General features: G+C 57.2%; 1 protein-coding gene across 1 annotated transcript; it reads right to left on the bottom strand.

Annotated features, from left to right (window-relative positions):
• Positions 1–5,205: 5,205 nt before the first annotated feature.
• P2RY8 (P2Y receptor family member 8) lies at positions 5,206–6,267 on the bottom strand. Its single transcript, XM_060003145.1, has one exon. It carries the CDS (start codon positions 6,265–6,267, stop codon positions 5,206–5,208), a length of 1,062 nt encoding a protein of 353 aa, XP_059859128.1.
• Positions 6,268–16,434: the final 10,167 nt, after the last annotated feature.

The raw sequence follows: 16,434 nt of genomic DNA, 5'->3' as shown, positions 1-16,434 counted from the left end.
GGATGGATGGATACATAGATAGATACACAGATGATTAATAGATAGATGACAGAGTCATTCTAGTCAGAATTCTCAGCCTCACACTACTGACATTGGGGGCTGGTGACTCTCTGATACGGGGCGTCCTATGCACTGTGGGCTGTGGAGCAGCATCCCTGGTCTCCCCCCACCAGGTGCCAGGAGCACCCCTCGCCACCACGGTGACAACCAAAATGACCCCTGACTAATACATCGCACATATAAATACATACCTATGTGTACGTAGATGTACATGTGCCTGTATATATATGTGGTATATCATGGTATGTGGTATATATCAACATGACATCCTAATGTATGTTTTTTTTTAATTTTATTTATTTATTTGGCTGTGTTGGGTCTTCGTTTCCATGTGAGGGCTTTCTCTAGTTGCGGCGAGCGGGGGCCACTCTTCATCGCGGTGCGCGGGCCTCTCACTGCTGTGGCCTCTCCCGTTGCGGAGCACAGGCTCCAGACGCACAGGCTCAGTAGTTCTGGCTCACAGGCCTAGTGGCTCTGCGGCATGTGGGATCCTCCCAGACCAGGGCTCAAACCCGCCTCCCCTGCATTGGCAGGCAGATTCTCAACCACTGCGCCACCAGGGAAGCCCCCTAATGTATGTTTTGATAGCATCGTAATGTCCTATTTTTTCCCCCTTAAACTTCTGTGCTGGGTGATCCAGCACAAGGCATCAGATGGTCGTGCAAACCAGGTCCCTGTGCACCAAGCCCCCCAGGTCTCCACCCTAACCCCCTCTTGGTTAACCCATCAGAGGCTGACCACCCACCAGGAAGCCCCTCCACAGTGAGTTCTGATTCACCGTGTGGACTCACCTTGCCCCAAACTTTACCCATTTGGGGGGAGTCATTTCCTGATTGGTTGAACTTTACGTTTCCCTCCAATGTCTGGAGTTAGAAATCATTCTTCTTTTTCTTCTTCTTCTTTCTAATTCTAGGCATTTCAAGGAAATGTACAAGTTCAACCAGTCAGGAAGCATCTTTATCACCGAATCATCTTTCCCCGGACAGTGACAATGAATGTTTAGCTCGAAAGGTCAGGGTGGAGGCATAAATACTTGTTTTCAAATTGCACAGCAGAAAAGGTGTCAAACTGCCCGCCCTCCAGCCGAGCTTGAGGCCCCCTTACTGGTTCTCCTCTGCCGATGCTGGTGTCACTGAGTTTTATCTGGATGAAGACATCAGAGAAGGTATTGCAAAGGCAAACTGGAATACCACTTAATGAAGGATCACTGTCCGATGGGGTCAATTCCCCCCGCATCTCCAGAACCAGCCCCGAAGGCTCCCATTCCGTTCACTGCACAAGCCGAACATCTTGCTTACAAAAATAGACGGTTTATTCTGAGGAAGTTCGAGGTGTACAGGGCGCTTGTCAGTGTAGTACTGGGGCTCCTCAGCCACCTCCCCCATCCTTCCCCGTCACGTTAACCCCCGACATCCCCGCCATAACGAAGAACCGACATCGGTCGTTTTCCGAGGAGGGATCGGGGTTGGAATCTCGCCCGTGTTCCCCGTGCTCTTCTGGGATTCAGTCTGCGATCCTCTCATTTTCCTTAGATGTTCCAGCTTCCATCTTCTCAGGATTGTGGACAAGGAGGGGAGCAGACTGACGGATGTCTTGATGGTTTTGACTTACGCTGTAGGAAGGTCTTGGTGACAGACAAAATCAGCAAGGGGACAAGGAAGGCAAGAAAGGAACGGTGGTTGGCACGGGACACACTGTAAACTAGGGATTTAGCCAGGGATGTCTGGCAGGGGTTACCAGCCAAAGCTGGGTCCCCACGGGTGTGGGATGGGACTCTGAGGCAGGCGCTGGGTTCGACTCCCTGCTGGCTAACTCACCAGCTCCGGTCCACCGTTGTGGCCTTTATCGGTGAGTCCCACAGCAGTAATCTCATCCCACTTAGGAACCCGCCCTGCACGTTTATTTACATCCACTCCTACCCTAGAGGTATGTTAACAGCACTAAGGAATCTCATTGGCATTACAGAACCGTATAGGTTTCCAAAGACAGATCAGACGCTGGAAGAAAAAATAAATCAACGTCTCCGTGCGAGAGTTTCCAACAAACCACCTGTTTTGAGCATGGATATTTTAAAACAGGCTCAAGTAAAGAGAGTGACATAATGAAACCCCGTGTTCCCTTCACCCAGGCTCAAGCATTATGAGCTATCAGCATTCTGGCAGTTTTCGTTCGTCCAGTCCCCAAATACGCGGGCACAAATGCACACACGCGCGTGCACACACAGAGACGTGGGCGCATGCACGTGTACACGTGTGTGACGTGTGCATATATGGGTGTGCACGCGTGTATATATGTGCGTGCTTGTATCTGCTGTCATATTTTAGAGCAAGCATCAACCATCGTCGCACTCCGCCCAGGACTGTTTTCATTTACACCTTCAGCATTTTAGGGTCTCCTTTAACAAGGCCAAAGCCCCATCATCCCCCCCAACCAATCCTGGGTTCCACCCGTGCCCCGTTCGTGTTCTGCTGGCCCGGTTCACGCCAGGAGCCCAGAACACCATGATTCTGCCATCCTTGAAATTCCAGGGAGCCTGGTGGGAGGGTCATGGGACGGCTCGGCCGTGAGATGGGAGGGTCTTGGTCAGGCAGGGGTCTCAGGAGTCCGAGGGAGAAACCTGTCCGCCCAGCACACGGGGAGAAGTCAGGGATATGGGTCTCTGCGTTTTTCCTCCCACACCCTCCCAAGAGGTGAATCACAGAACTACATCTTGTTTTCTCCTCATGTCTATGTACATGCGAATGTGTTATCCTTTTACAGGAGGCTTAAGAGGGCAACAGATTGAAGGAGTGTGTGGGGAGAACACACACACACACACACACACACACACACACACACACCCCATTATTAAAAGGCCGAAAGAGGGGCAAATCCCGCCCTGGGATTTCAGGTGATCTGATGGACCTCTCGGACAGGCTGACGGTCACCTGAAGTTCTGGATGGAAATTCCCAGCAATTCGAAAGACCCTGTCGGACCTCCTGAACTTCGGTGGAACTGGGGGCCCCTAGAAGGCAGAAGTCATGGGGTCGACAGCCCTGGATGGCTGAGTGGCCGCCAACCAAATAAGGGCTCGCACAGCCCTCTGGGACCCAAAGGCTGGAGGGACGTGACAGCCACTGGGGGAGGGTATTACCACCTAGACTGGCTTCCTCTGAATTCGAACTGTGACGCTTAATCACAAAGCAGCAGAAAAACGTCCTGTGAGGGTGGTTTGAGGTTTTTCACACTTTTGTAGCATCAGATGCTGGAGGCCCACGCCCAGACGTGGGTGCCACTGTCTCTCCGGCTCAGGGTTTCCGCCCCCAGACTGTTGCTCCCTTGACCTGGCTTTCTAGGGTTCGCCTTTGGGACAGTGGGGAAGAGCGGGGGGACAGCACGCCATGCACGGACCATCCAGGTCCCGGACACGTGCCCTTTTCTCGTCCCTTGCACCCATGGGCTCAAGTCCTTCCCCAGGGGCACGTCCGGCTGTCCCTCTGAGGCTCCCGAGGGTGGCTCTCGGCTCCCTGTAAACACAGACACTGGCTCGGACACTGTCCTCTGTGGAGATGCCCCAGCTGCGTGGCCTGGGGCGGAGGACGGTGAAGGGGCCCTCCAGCCTGCACCTCCAAGCCGAGGGACTGGATTCCACAAAGCAGGTCCCACCCTGGGAGCCAGCACCAGGCATGGGCCCTCCTGCAGCCACCGAAGCAGAAGCCAGAGGCTCAGGCTCAGAATTTCAGAGTGTGTGTGTCTCCTGGGGCAGCTGTGACAAATTCCCATAAACTGCAGGCTAAAACCCCGGACAGACTGCACCCTCCCCCAGCCCGGAGACCACACGTCTGAGGGCAGCCATAACAAGTTCCCGTAAACTGCAGGCTAAAACCCCGGACAGACCTGCATCTTCCCCCATCCAGGAGACCAGACGTCTGAGGTCAGGGCGTCCCAGGGCCGCGCCCCCTCCAGAGGCTCCAGGGGAGGGTCCTTCCCGCCTCTTCCAGCTTCTGGGGGCTCCGGGCTTCCCTGGGCTTGTGGCCGCGTCCCTCCCGTCTCTGCCTCTGTCTTCCCGGTTCTTCTCCTGTGTGTCTGGGTCTCTCCTCTTCTGCCCCTTAGAAGGACCCTGTCGTTGGATGTAGGGCCACCCTGATCCCATAGGTCACACTTTGCGGTTCCTAGCGGACATGGACTTTGGCGAGACACCGTTCACCCCGGCGTACATATGTCTGCTTCTCTTCCAATGTGACCAGGTGCTTCCAGAACATCAGCTCACAACCCCCATCCACATCTCTGACCCACGGAGGGGACGTCACCTGCCCCACAGCCAAGCCACTCTCAGGTCCCTGAGCCCCTGCCTGCCAGCCCCTCCAAGGTCTCACCTTATAGGCTGCAGGGCTGTTTTCCTTTCCCAAGAGAGCCCTGAGCTGAGTCCTGTGCATCCCTCGTGATGTGCAGAGCACCCCAAAGTTTGTTCTTGCAGGCAAATCCCGGCCTCCCGGGAACCTGCTGGTTTAGCATCCTGGGCAGTCCGGGGACTGGGCCCCTTATTTTCCCAAAGCAGCCCAGGTAGTGGGGCTGGCACAGGTGTGTCCCAGGTGCTGAGCAGACCTGCTACGGGCTCGTGTGGTCAGTGCTCTCCCCTGGTCCTCCAAGGATCCCACGGGTCAGGCCAGGAGCCTCCCAGACCCCCAGGACGACTTGCCATGGCCCGGGGTTCTCAGCTCGAAGGCAGAGCCAGAGAACGGGCCGGAGGGGCCCCCTGAGGCAAGCTGAACCCCTAGGCGGGTCAGGGAGGTGCAGCTGTAGCTGCGAACACTCAGAAACTTGTCATCCGCCCAGAGACCCTCGGTCCACACCTCCGGGACGGACGACCTTCCGGTCTGGGGGCTGTGGCTTGGGGATATTTAAGGAGAACCTGATCCCCGCCGGGGAGCCCCCGTGTTTGTTTGGCTCCGGGGGACGGGGGGAACCAGGTGATGTCGGGGGAAACAGGTGATGTCGCAGGGCCCCATGGGCCCCCAGAGCACGGGGCCCGAGGTGGCCTGTCCACGGGCACGTGGCCAAATCCCAGTGCCCGGAGGGACCGCGGGTGCATTGTCGCAGGGCGGGGGAAGGACCGCGCCGCCCTCTCCCGGCTGCCCCGCCCCCGCCCCCGAGGGGCGCCCGGCTCAGAAGACGCTCTCCTGCCGCTTGACGCTGGGCCGGCCGGCGGCGTCCAGCCCCTCCACGGAGCGCACGGACAGCGTGCGTCCGGAGGCGAGGCTCTCGAGGTGCCCCTCGGGGCTGCCGGTGGGCAGGGGCCTGTAGCCCAAGTAGTGCCGCATGTGGAGCTGGAACTCGCGGGACGCGAAGTAGTAGACGAAGGGGTCCAGGCAGTTGTTGAGGCAGCTGAGGCAGAGCGTGAGCTTGTACACGTGGTAGTAGCTGCGGCCGAAGAAGAGCCGGCTGACCACGTGCACCAGCAGCACGAAGTTGTTGGGCGCGAAGCAGGTGACGAAGGCCAGAAGCACCACGGCCGCCAGGCACACGGCGCGGGACCTCCGGGCCTCCCCGTGGCGGTCGGTCGAGCGCAGCAGCGTGAGGATGGTGGCCGTGTAGCAGGCCACGGTGACCACGAAGGGAACGAGGAAGAGCACGACGAACAGGGTGAGGAGGAACACCGCCCACATGGCCACGCTGGGCAGCATGCTGGACTTGAGCACGTCGAAGCACGTGACGATGCCCAGCACCTCCACGGCGTAGGTGAGGTCCGTGCGGGCCAGCGGCGACAGGGCGGCCAGAAGGAGGAGCCACGTGCCGGCGCAGGCAGCCACGGCGTAGCGGCGGCAGCGCCAGCGGGCGGAGGCCAGCGGGTACACGACGCCCAGGAAGCGGTCCACGCTGATGCAGGTCATGGTGAGGATGGAGGAGTACATGTTCGCGTAGAAGGCCACGGTCACCACGTTGCACAGCAGCTCGCCGAACACCCAGTGGTTGCCGTTGCAGTGGTAGTAGATCTGGAAGGGCAGCACGCAGGCCAGCATCAGGTCCGTGACGCTCAGGTTGATCATGAAAATGACCGAGGGTGTCTTGGGTCCGATGTGGCGGCACAGCACCCACAGGGAGAACAAGTTGCCAGGAATACTTATCAGGGCCACCAGCGAGTACACCACCGGCAGGACCACCGCGATGGCCGGGTCCCGCAGCATCAGGAGGGTGGCGTTGTCCGGACGCGTCACGTTCATGTCCATCCTGGAGCCGGGGGTCGGGGGGCCGATCTGGAAGAGAAAAGGGGCGCCAGGGGTGAGAGGGGCGGACGACGGGGTCTGCCCGCACAGGAACGGAGAGATGCGAGGGTCCCCGGCGCCCGGGGGGCGAGCAGCTCCCGGTTCCTGCTCTGCTGGCCCTCCCTCCCTTCTGGTCCCTCTTCCCGCCCTCCACCTGTATCCCAGACCCAATAGATGCTAAATCCTCAAGGGCTGCATCACCCACAAAAGCTACAAGGAACCACATGAAAACACCCACCACCGCTGCCAGGCTCCTGACCCAGCATGGGGGTCACAAACCTGCCCCCCCCATCCTGCACCGGGTGGTGGTGGGGGAAAGAGACCCCACACCGGGACGTGGAGACCCCGTGTCCTGTCCCTGCAGGCAGCAGGTGTGGGCTGAAGTCTGCTGGGGCCAGAGGACACAGGACTCTTCCTGTAACTGCCCACGGCCCAGCTGCACCTGGGTCACTGCACTCCTGCCCCTCCCCTGGCAACTTGCTTCCTTCCTGTGACTTGGAAGCATGGGGAGCGTGCTGTGAGGCACGGTGCGGAGGCTTCAATGCTGGGGCCATGAGGATGCAGGGCGGTGAGGCTGAGGTACAAGGTTACAAAGTTACCAAGGGAATGACTCTGTTTCCAACCTGCAAAGTAGCTTCCCTCGGATGCTCTGAGCCCCGATTTCTTCACTGGCACACAGTGAAGTCAGGGTTCCCCCACCCCAGGGCTGTGCTCGGTATCGCAGTCTGCCCTCCCCGACCACACGGGTGTGCTGTGCTGCTGGCGTCGTGGTCCCAGCAGGATAGTAACTGTCACCCTGCGCCTGGCCTCCTGCCTTTGGCCCATAACCGCTCATCACCCCAACACCGCAGCTCCACTCCCTTCCAAGTTCGGGACCCCAATCCCAGAGCACCCGTTGTGGCTGCTCCTTTGGGGCGGGGGTGGTGGTGGATGTTGGGGCCCCTGAGACATCATCCCCATGTCTTCCCTCCCTCCCTCCCTCCCCGGCGATGTCACAGTAATCCTCTTATTGTGACATCACCGGTAGCACCAGCAGGACATGAAGATAGAAAAGGGGCTCAGAGGTGTGCTGGTGACACGTTCCCAAACTGCAAAGGGGAGTGGATCCCCTGCCCGGCTCCGGCCCTGATGGGGGGTCCTGGGGGTTCCCCCCCAGACCACACAGAGCATCCTCCGCTCCTCCCCAATGATCCCACAGAGGAACCTCCCCCGGGCTGCTCCCAGCCGAGGGATCCAGGGACGGTTGAAGGGAGTGGTGTCTGTCTTGCAAGCACCTGCTTCCAGGTGCCACGTCCCCGCCAGCCCCGCCGGACGTGGTTTTGGAACCCCAGCGGCCTCCTTGCCTCCTGGGAAGTGCACAGCAATACAGGAGCCCATGGAGAGGCCCAGGTACCTCGTGCGGCTGGCAGCCCATTCCCTGCAAACCATGGGGAAGACGGAACGGCTGTCGGGCAGGTGTGTGGCATCTTTGTTCTTGTCTTGACCCCCCCGTGAGCTCCCAGGGCTTTTCCCAAGCATAGGACGGGCTCTTTGTGGGCAAAGGAGGATGCGATCGGAATATGTGTTACAGGAGTGGGGGAAACTGCCCATCAGGTCACGCTCTTAGGAGCAGACGCTGAGGTTTCCCAGAGAAGAAGGAATTCTGAGTCCAGACAGCAGGGTCAGCTGGTGCCTGGGTCTCTAGCCCCGCCCCCTGCCCTGCGGATTTCAGACTCACCAGCCCCACAACCAGTGTGAGCCAATTCCTTGAGATAAATATCTTTCTGTATATATTGTATTTTACATTTGTAGGGACGTATATGTGCAAATGTAGGCTTGTGTGTGTGTGTACACCTGTACACTTATGTGTATATATCCTCTTGCATATGGCTGTGTGTGTGGGTGTGTATACACGTGTGTGTGTACACACACGTGTCTGGTCGCATATATGTCGTATTGCATGTGCACACACGTCTATATACACGCACACACCCTATTGCCTGCATGCAGTGGGTTGGCCAAAAAGTTCGCTCGGGTTTTTCTGTACGGTCTTATGGGAAAACCGAAACAAACTTTTTGGCCAACCCAATGTGTGTGTGTGTGCATGTGTGTGTGTGTGTGTGTGTGTGTGTGGTGTGTACACACACAGATATATATCCTATGGCATATCCATGCATGCATGTGTGTGTATATTCAATTGCACAAGTATGTGTATATATGTAGACATAAATATGTATCTAAATGCAACAGGGTATATATGCCGTAGGGTGTGTGTGTGCGTGTGTATGCACGTCACAGGATGTCTATGTATAGATATGCACACACATCTGTGCAGTAGTACATGTGTGCACATACATGGACATGCAATTGAATATACACGTGCATAGATACATGCTTCTATAGCTCTCCATCCTTTGGTTTCTGTTCCTCCGGAGAACCCTGATGATACAGAGCCAATGGTCCTGAGGGCCCTCCTGGGGCTGGGGGACCATGACGAGATGCTCGTTACTTTTATGCTGACCCTCCTGTTAAGAGACAGTGGGTTTGCATTTCCAGACCCTTCCATAGAGCACTGGGGATAACAGAGGTGCGAGGTCCCTGCCCACGGCGGCACCTCCCACCGCGTCCTCAGGCCGCGCTTTCTCAGAAACGTTAAATCCGAAACCAGCTGGGCACAAGTGGCTGGGTCTCCTGCCCACGTGCATGGCGTGAAAGCCCCTGTTCTTTGCCTGGAGCCGCTGGGGAGCACCAAGCCTGCCCTTCAGAGCTCACGGAGCAGAGTCTGGAGCCAGAGCCCCAGAGCCCGGCCGGGCAGCCATGCCGATGCCAGGTCCCAACACGCCGGGTCCCTCCTGCAAATATGGGCATAACTGAGGTGCGGGCAGATGCCCTGGATGCCCTCCGGAGCCAGTGGGCTCTGAGCTGCTGGCACCTGAGCCTCGCACTCCTGAACTTCTGTTTTTCCCGCTGATCTGCCCCCCGCCCCGTGACAGAGAAGTCCACCCAGCTGTCCGCACACCCCACTCCTGACTGCCGGCCCCTCAGACCCACAGAGAGGGAGGGCCCGGGCCCGGCGGGGACAAGGGATCCCTGGGGCTGCCTACACCCCGCCTTCTGGGCACAGCGGGTCCCCGTTTCACTTTCTTTCTAATTTCTTATGTAAATGCAAACCAAAGGCGGCGCACTGTTCACTTCTGCTGGTTTTCAAAGTCTGGGTGATGGCTTTGCTGCCCTATCGACCTGGAGGACACCGGATTTCTCTTTCTTCGAATGCCGGACAAAAGAGCTTTAACACTTAAAGTAGGAAAACCAGCAACAAAAACACCCCAACAAAACACACAAACAAACACAAAAGGAAGAAAGAGAAGCGCGGCGTGTGCGTTTTCTCACTTTCAAAGATGGCACTCAAGTTGGGCGACCTGACCTGGAGTCCACGGGGTGGGGACAGCTGGTGGGGGTCAAGGACGTGGCTTAAGGATGCTGTAAGGGACCGTTAGGTGTGCTGTTGTGCTGAGGATCTGCCCAGGATGCCACGTTCCTGTAAGGGGCCGTCTGCAAGCCAGGAAGAGGTCCTCACCACAACGTGACCCCGTTGGCACCTCGATCCCAGACATCCGGCCTCCGGGACTAAGAGAAGTAAATGTCTGTTGTTTAAGCTGCCCCGTCTGCAATATTCTGTGATAGCTGCCCGAACTGACCCAGACGGACATTATACTGATGGCCTCAGCCCGTGGCTGCATGCGAGCTGTGGTGGTGACACGGCGGTGGCCACAGGTGTGTATTCCCTGCACCGCACCTCACAGGACCCCGCATCTGGCTCTTAGGTCTCCCTGATGGGTTCACCTGGGTTTTGACTCGCTCCACTTGAATCCAGAGTTTCCTTCTGGCTGGGGTCACCTGGAGAAGCCCTTTGCCCCCGAGGGTTTGGGACTCGGAAACCGGAGCTGCAAGCTTGTGCAAACAGCACGTTGTGTAAAAGTTGGCCGGGTCTTAGCCAGCCTGGGGGTCTTTCCCTGGAGCCCAGCGTACACCCCACGAGAGGAAACTCTGCCATCGGCCTGGGGTTTCGAGGTCTGTGTTTCTCACCGTACCTCTTACTTCTCTTCTCGAGATCCCGCCGGGGATGACCGCGTTGCTATTTTGCCGTTGGCCGAGGCTGTCCCTTCTGCATTTGACCGCGAGTGTGTACGATGCCGGGGCTCCTGAAATCAGGGCGTGGGGCTCAGCCGGGCACAGGACCCTAAGACACCCACGGCTCCCATCCGCACTGCAGTCTGACTTGTCCCGACATGGTCACAGGGGCGTCCATCCCTGGATGTCTGTTAGCGGGAAACGTGGTCCTTGAGCCACCGGCGAGGCCAGGACCCAGCCTTCGACGCTGATCTGACTGCAACTCCCCTTTCAAGCCTTCCTGCCCTGGTCTTTCTTCCTCTGCAGGAGCCGTACCACCTGTGGTGCGTGTGTGCACAGCGAGCTTCCGCAAACCCACTTAAAAATGGCCCGGGTTTCGCTTTGAGTGGAAAGAGTTCTGCTCTGCTGGCTCACGGCCAGGTGCCATCCTATGGTCATTGTGGGGGGTGGGTACGGGCCCCTCCTCACAGCCACCCACCTCCATCCATCCTCGGCTTCAGGAGGAAAAGGGAGCCGTACTTCTTGGGATCCCCGTGGGTGCTGCAGCGGGACCCATGGAAGGGAGAGATGCCGATAATTTACAGAAGACGGGGGTGGGGGGGGTGGGGGTGTGTGTGACCTGGGAGGCTGCTGTGTGTCCCCGGGGGATGGGGGGGGTGGTCTGAGAAGATCGATGAGGGACAGAGCTTCAGACAGAGAACCCATCCCCCTCGAGTGGAATTCCGAGGGCGGGGCGGCATTTGGGAGGCCTTTTTCCATTTCTGCTCAAACAGTTATGAATGCCACCCCCACCCCCCAGGGGTTTTGATCTGTCCTAACCTCCAGGTGGGAGCTTCAAAAGAGTGTGAATTTGCATAACACGCGGCTGCCCTGCATGGGTTGCAGAAAACCCATGTGGATGTCAGGAGGCTCCGGCCACCCTCTGCAGCCCTGTAGCTGCTGCCTTCCCCCCGCCGTGGGCCCCCCCGTGCTTTCACCTGTACCATCTCAGGGGAGGGCAGGCAGCCCCCTTGGGGCTCCGGAAGCCCAGCCTGCCGCCGGCTGCAGAGATCACGGCTGATTAATAAAGAAATCACCTCTAACAGATGCCGGCTTCTCTGAAACCCACGGCGTTTGTGGTTTGGACCTGGAGGAGGTCTGGGCGGTGACAGGATGGAAATTTTGTGAAACGAGCAACGAACAGCCACTGGTGGCCGCCAGACGCTCCCCAGGCGCTGGGCGAGCAGAGGTGGCTCTTGCAAAAGGCACCGGACACAGGGCTGCCCGAAGCAGGCGGCCTGGAGGCGGCGGGTGGGAAGTTCTGGCTTGTTCTCTGCAGGAAACCGCAGGCAGTTCTGAGACACAGACTCAGCTGCGTCTCAGGTGTCCAGAGCTCCCGTGCATCCCCCCTGCAGGCCCCCCGCCCCCCGTATTGGTCTCTTTTTTCTTAATAGTCTTATTGAGCTGTAAGTTATAGATCATCAAGTTCCCCCGTTTACAATGGGCACTTCAGGGCTTCCCTGGTGGCGCAGTGGTTAAGAACCCGCCTGCCAACGCAGGGAACATGGGTTCGAGCCGCGGTCCAGGAAGATCCCACATGCTGCAGGGCAACTAAGCCCGTGCGCCACAACTACCGAGCCTGCGCTCTAGAGCCCGCGAGCCACAACTACTGAGCCCGCGCGCCTAGAGCCTGTGCTCCGCAACAAGAGAAGCCACCGCAATAAGAAGCCCGCGCACGGCAACAAAGAGTAGCCCCCGCTAGCCACAACTAGAGAAAGCCTGTGCGCAAAACAACGAAGACACAACACAGCCAAAAATAAGTAAATAAAATAAATTTTTTTTTAAAATGCACACTGCAGCAGTTTTTCATAGATTTGCAGATGTGCACCCAGCCCCATCACGTGATCCCAGAACATTTTCATTGTCTCGAAAAGAAACCTTGCACACCACGGCCATCACCCCACACTCCCCTGCCCCAGCACACATGGATACAGGTTTACAAATTAAGTTCAAATTCATGTGTCGTACGAGTGACCATGTTTAGAGTGGACCATTCGGTGGCACGGAGCACATTCACAACGTTTTGGGACCATCGCCTCTATCTGTTTCTAGAAAGTGTTTATTATCCCGAAAGGAGACCCCGTCCCCATTAAGAGTCTCTCCCTATCTCCCTCCCCCAGCCCTTAATCTGTCTTCTGTGTCTGTGGATTTGCCTCTTCTGGACGTTTCCTACCAACGGAATCACACACTGTGTGTCCTTCTGTGTCTGCTTCTCTCACTGAGCATCATGTGTTCAAGGTCCATCCACGTGGCAGCCTGTGTCAGAGCTTCACTCCTTTTCATGGCTGAGTCATATTCTACTGTGTGGACGGACCCCATGCTGTTTATCCATCCATCCACCCACCCATCCATCCACCCACCCATCCATCCATCCATCCACCCATCCACCCACCCACCCATCCATCCACCCACCCATCCATCCATCCACCCATCCATCTACCCATCCATCCACCCACCCATCCATCCATCCATCCATCCATCCATCCATCCACCCACCCACCCACCCACCCACCCACCCATCCATCCATCCACCCATCCACCCACCCACCCATCCATCCACCCACCCATCCATCCATCCATCCATCCATCCATCCACCCACCCACCCATCCATCCAGCCTTCCATCCATGGACACTTGGGTTTCCACTTTTTGTTTGTTGTGAACCAAACTGCTTATCGGTCACACCCCGCCTGGGACCACTCCCGATGGGAAGTTTGGAGATGCTGAGTACAGTGGTCCTTCCATCTCTGTTGAGGTGGGTCTTACTCAGGTGGGGAGGTGAAAAGCACCCCTGAGTCAAAGGGATGAGTGCCGTTTGGGGACCGCCCCCCCATATCCGTTCAACCATCACAGCCAGTGTTTCCCGAGTGCTGGGGCTAAACTCACAGTGGCGGGGACTGGAGGGTCTGGACCCTGTGCAGCGTGGACCGGCCTTCCTTCTGGGTTTCTTGGGGTTGCGGTGCTCTGCCGCGGGAGCCTCAGCCCCGAAGCGTTCAAGGGCCTCTGCTTCAGAGAGCGGGTGATGTCGGAGCCTCCAAATGGTTGGTGCCTCGTGGTACGTAGACTATTCACTCCTGAGATGCACATGGGCTGAGCAGCCCTGCCCGGCTGATCGCTGCAGGGGCCACTGGTTCCTCTCGTACCCGGGACAGCTCCCACCCCACAGATTTTGTTCAACAGACTCAGGATGACGGAGCCACGCTGCACTAACAGCTGAGCGATGTGGGAAGTGCTGGGAAAACGAGTGGCGTGGGGTCTCCCCACCCAAACGCTCAAGTGTCCTCGTGTGTCACATCGGGGATAGAGACTCATCCTCTGAGGGTGGCCAGGGTACCAAGTGACCCAGGGATGGTGAAGCATGTCATAAACTGGGGTGTGCCCATAAATATTAACTAGGTCAGTAACTGGGGGGTGTCCTGGGTTGTCCTAACAAATGACCGCAAGCTGGGGGCTTTGCAATAACAGGCATCCACCCTCCCCCATCCTGGGGACCAGACGTCTGAGCTCAAGGTGTCCCAGGGCCGCACTCCCTCCAGAGGCTCCAGGGGAGGATCCTTCCCGCCTCTTCCAGCTTCTGGGGGCTCCAGGCGTCCCTGGGCTTGTGGCCACATCCCTCCCGTCTCTGCCTCTGTCTTCACGGGGCTTCTGCTCTGTGTCTGGGTCTCTCCTCTTCTGTCTCTTAGAAGGACCTGTCATTGGATTTAGGGCCACCCTCCTCCAGGAGGACCTCATCTCAGACCCTTCACTTCATCACATCTGCAAAGACCCTGTTTCCAAATAATACCCCTTCCCGAGGTTCTGGGTGGTCATGCATCTTGGGGGACACCATTCAATTCACCACACCCTCCCACTGGGCAAGAGCCCGATAAACAGCTCAGCTCATAACAGGGGAGTTTCTCCTGGAATTTGATCATGACATCTGATGCACTTGTCTTTCCAGAATCCTTACGTAGGTGCCAATAATCAGTACTAATCAGTAGGCTTTTAAAGAATAGCTCAGGGTCACCGACTGCCTGACACACTTGTGGAAGGACCCTGTCGTGGGATGCAGGGCCACCCCAATTCCAGGAGAAGCTCATTGCAGATCCTACATTTCATCACATCTGCAAAGACCCTGTTTCCAAACAAATCACATTCATAGGCTCTGGAGGCCAGGACGTGGAGATGTTTTTTGCAGACCCCCACTCAGCCAACTTCAGGCATCAGGGAGATTATTTGTAAGCGCTCTTTGACCTCAGTGCATCCCAGGGTGAGGGTTCCAGTTTTAGCCACATCCCCTCCAGCACCAAGGCTGAGGCCTTGGTTTTTGGAGAGAAGACCCCCTCCGCCCACCCCGGGCACCCATGCTGCAGAGGTGGAAGGAACACAAGGCTGGTCTGGAATCTAACCATCACGCCCAGGAATTCCCGTTCCCTCAAGGGTCGGGACGCCAGGAGGCTGTGCGCCCTCACCACCAGCCTCGTGTGGAAGACCCCCTTCTTGCCAGCGACCCCAGGACCTGGCTGATGCTTCTGGAGCTGCCCGGCAGAGGAAGCTGCATTGGGTTTTCTGGTCGACCATGGGCAACTCACGGAAGACATAGGAAACTCTGGGGTTGTCGTGGGTGAACTCCGTCTCCCCCCAAGTTCATAGGTTGAAGTCCTAACTCCCTGTAGGTCAGCATGTGACTTTAGTTCCAAGGAGGGTCTTTGCAGATGTAATTAGTTAGATTTAGCTGAGATCTCACTGGAGCAGGGTGGGACCTGAGTCCACTATGACCGGTGTCCCTAAGGGGACATTTGGACACAAACACACAGAAGGAGGGAGACAGCCAGGTGGCAATGGATGCAGAGACGGAGGTGATGTTTCTGTAATCCAAGAAATGCCAAGGGTGGCCAGGAAACACCAGAAGTTGGGAGAGAGGCGTGGAATAGAGTCTCCCCGACAGCTTCCAGGAGGAACCAACCCTGCAGGCGCCTTGACTTCAGACTTCAGGTCTCCGGAAAGGAGAGACGCTGAATCTGTGTTGTTGAAGCCCCCCAGCAGCCCCAGGAGAAAAATGCACAAGGGAAAAGAGAAAGGATTGAGCTGACAGACTTCAGAAAGCCAAAGCAATGATCCTGCAAAATAAAAGAGAGGGCGGGATCTCAAAGAAAAGATGGAGCCTGAAAGGATGAGATCGTAGGAAACAGAGAGACACGAAGACACAGCCGACAGCCTCAGGGGTGACATCGCTAGCGGGGAGGAGGGATAGAAATAGCGAAAGATGTAAAAACTGCATGGCAAGCAACATCAACATATATTGATGTGACCTCTCCCCCTTTTTGGCCAACACTCTCAGGGGGAGGGCATATAAATGAGCTTTGCTGAAGCCCAGGATGAATGGAAGCTCCAGCCAACGTGGAGCTGCACCCGAGGACTAAAGGAATACTCCAGGCTCTCCTGGTCAGGTCTCCTGCCCACAGTGGGTGAGCTTTCCCCCCAGCACCCCTTATTCCAGAGACCCACAGTGCTGGGGGACACCCCCCAGGACCCAGACACAGCATCCCGTCCAGCCCTGGTGGGGACAGGGGTACAGGTGTATGTTTGTAGGCAGAGTCACACTGGCTTCAAGGAGAATTCAGCTTTGGGCCAACTTACTGGCATGGCCAGTAAGACATGGTCCCGTGGTCCCCATTCACACACTGAAACTTGTTGGAGCAAGAGTCTTGGTTGACAGGTCATCTCGATATATGAGGGGTCCTGAGGGGGGCAGAGATAGTGGACGGACCCCAGGGGTTCTCACCCAGTCAACATTGTCATCCCCGCCAGGGGACACGCAGCAATGTCTGAGGACATTTCTGGTTGTCACAGCTGAGAGAGGGGGAGCTCCTGGCACCTGGCGGGTGGAGACCAGGGGTGCTGCTTCACACCCCACAATGCCCAGGACGCCCCACATCAGAGAGTCATCCAGCCCCGATGTCAGTAGTGCTGAGGCTGAGAAACGCTGACTTGCATGAGAGA

Source organism: Delphinus delphis, chromosome X (assembly GCF_949987515.2).
Source record: "Delphinus delphis chromosome X, mDelDel1.2, whole genome shotgun sequence".
NCBI lineage: Eukaryota > Metazoa > Chordata > Mammalia > Artiodactyla > Delphinidae > Delphinus > Delphinus delphis.
The sequence above is the reverse complement of the archived record's forward strand: the minus strand, read 5'-3'. Positions and strand labels throughout refer to the sequence as shown.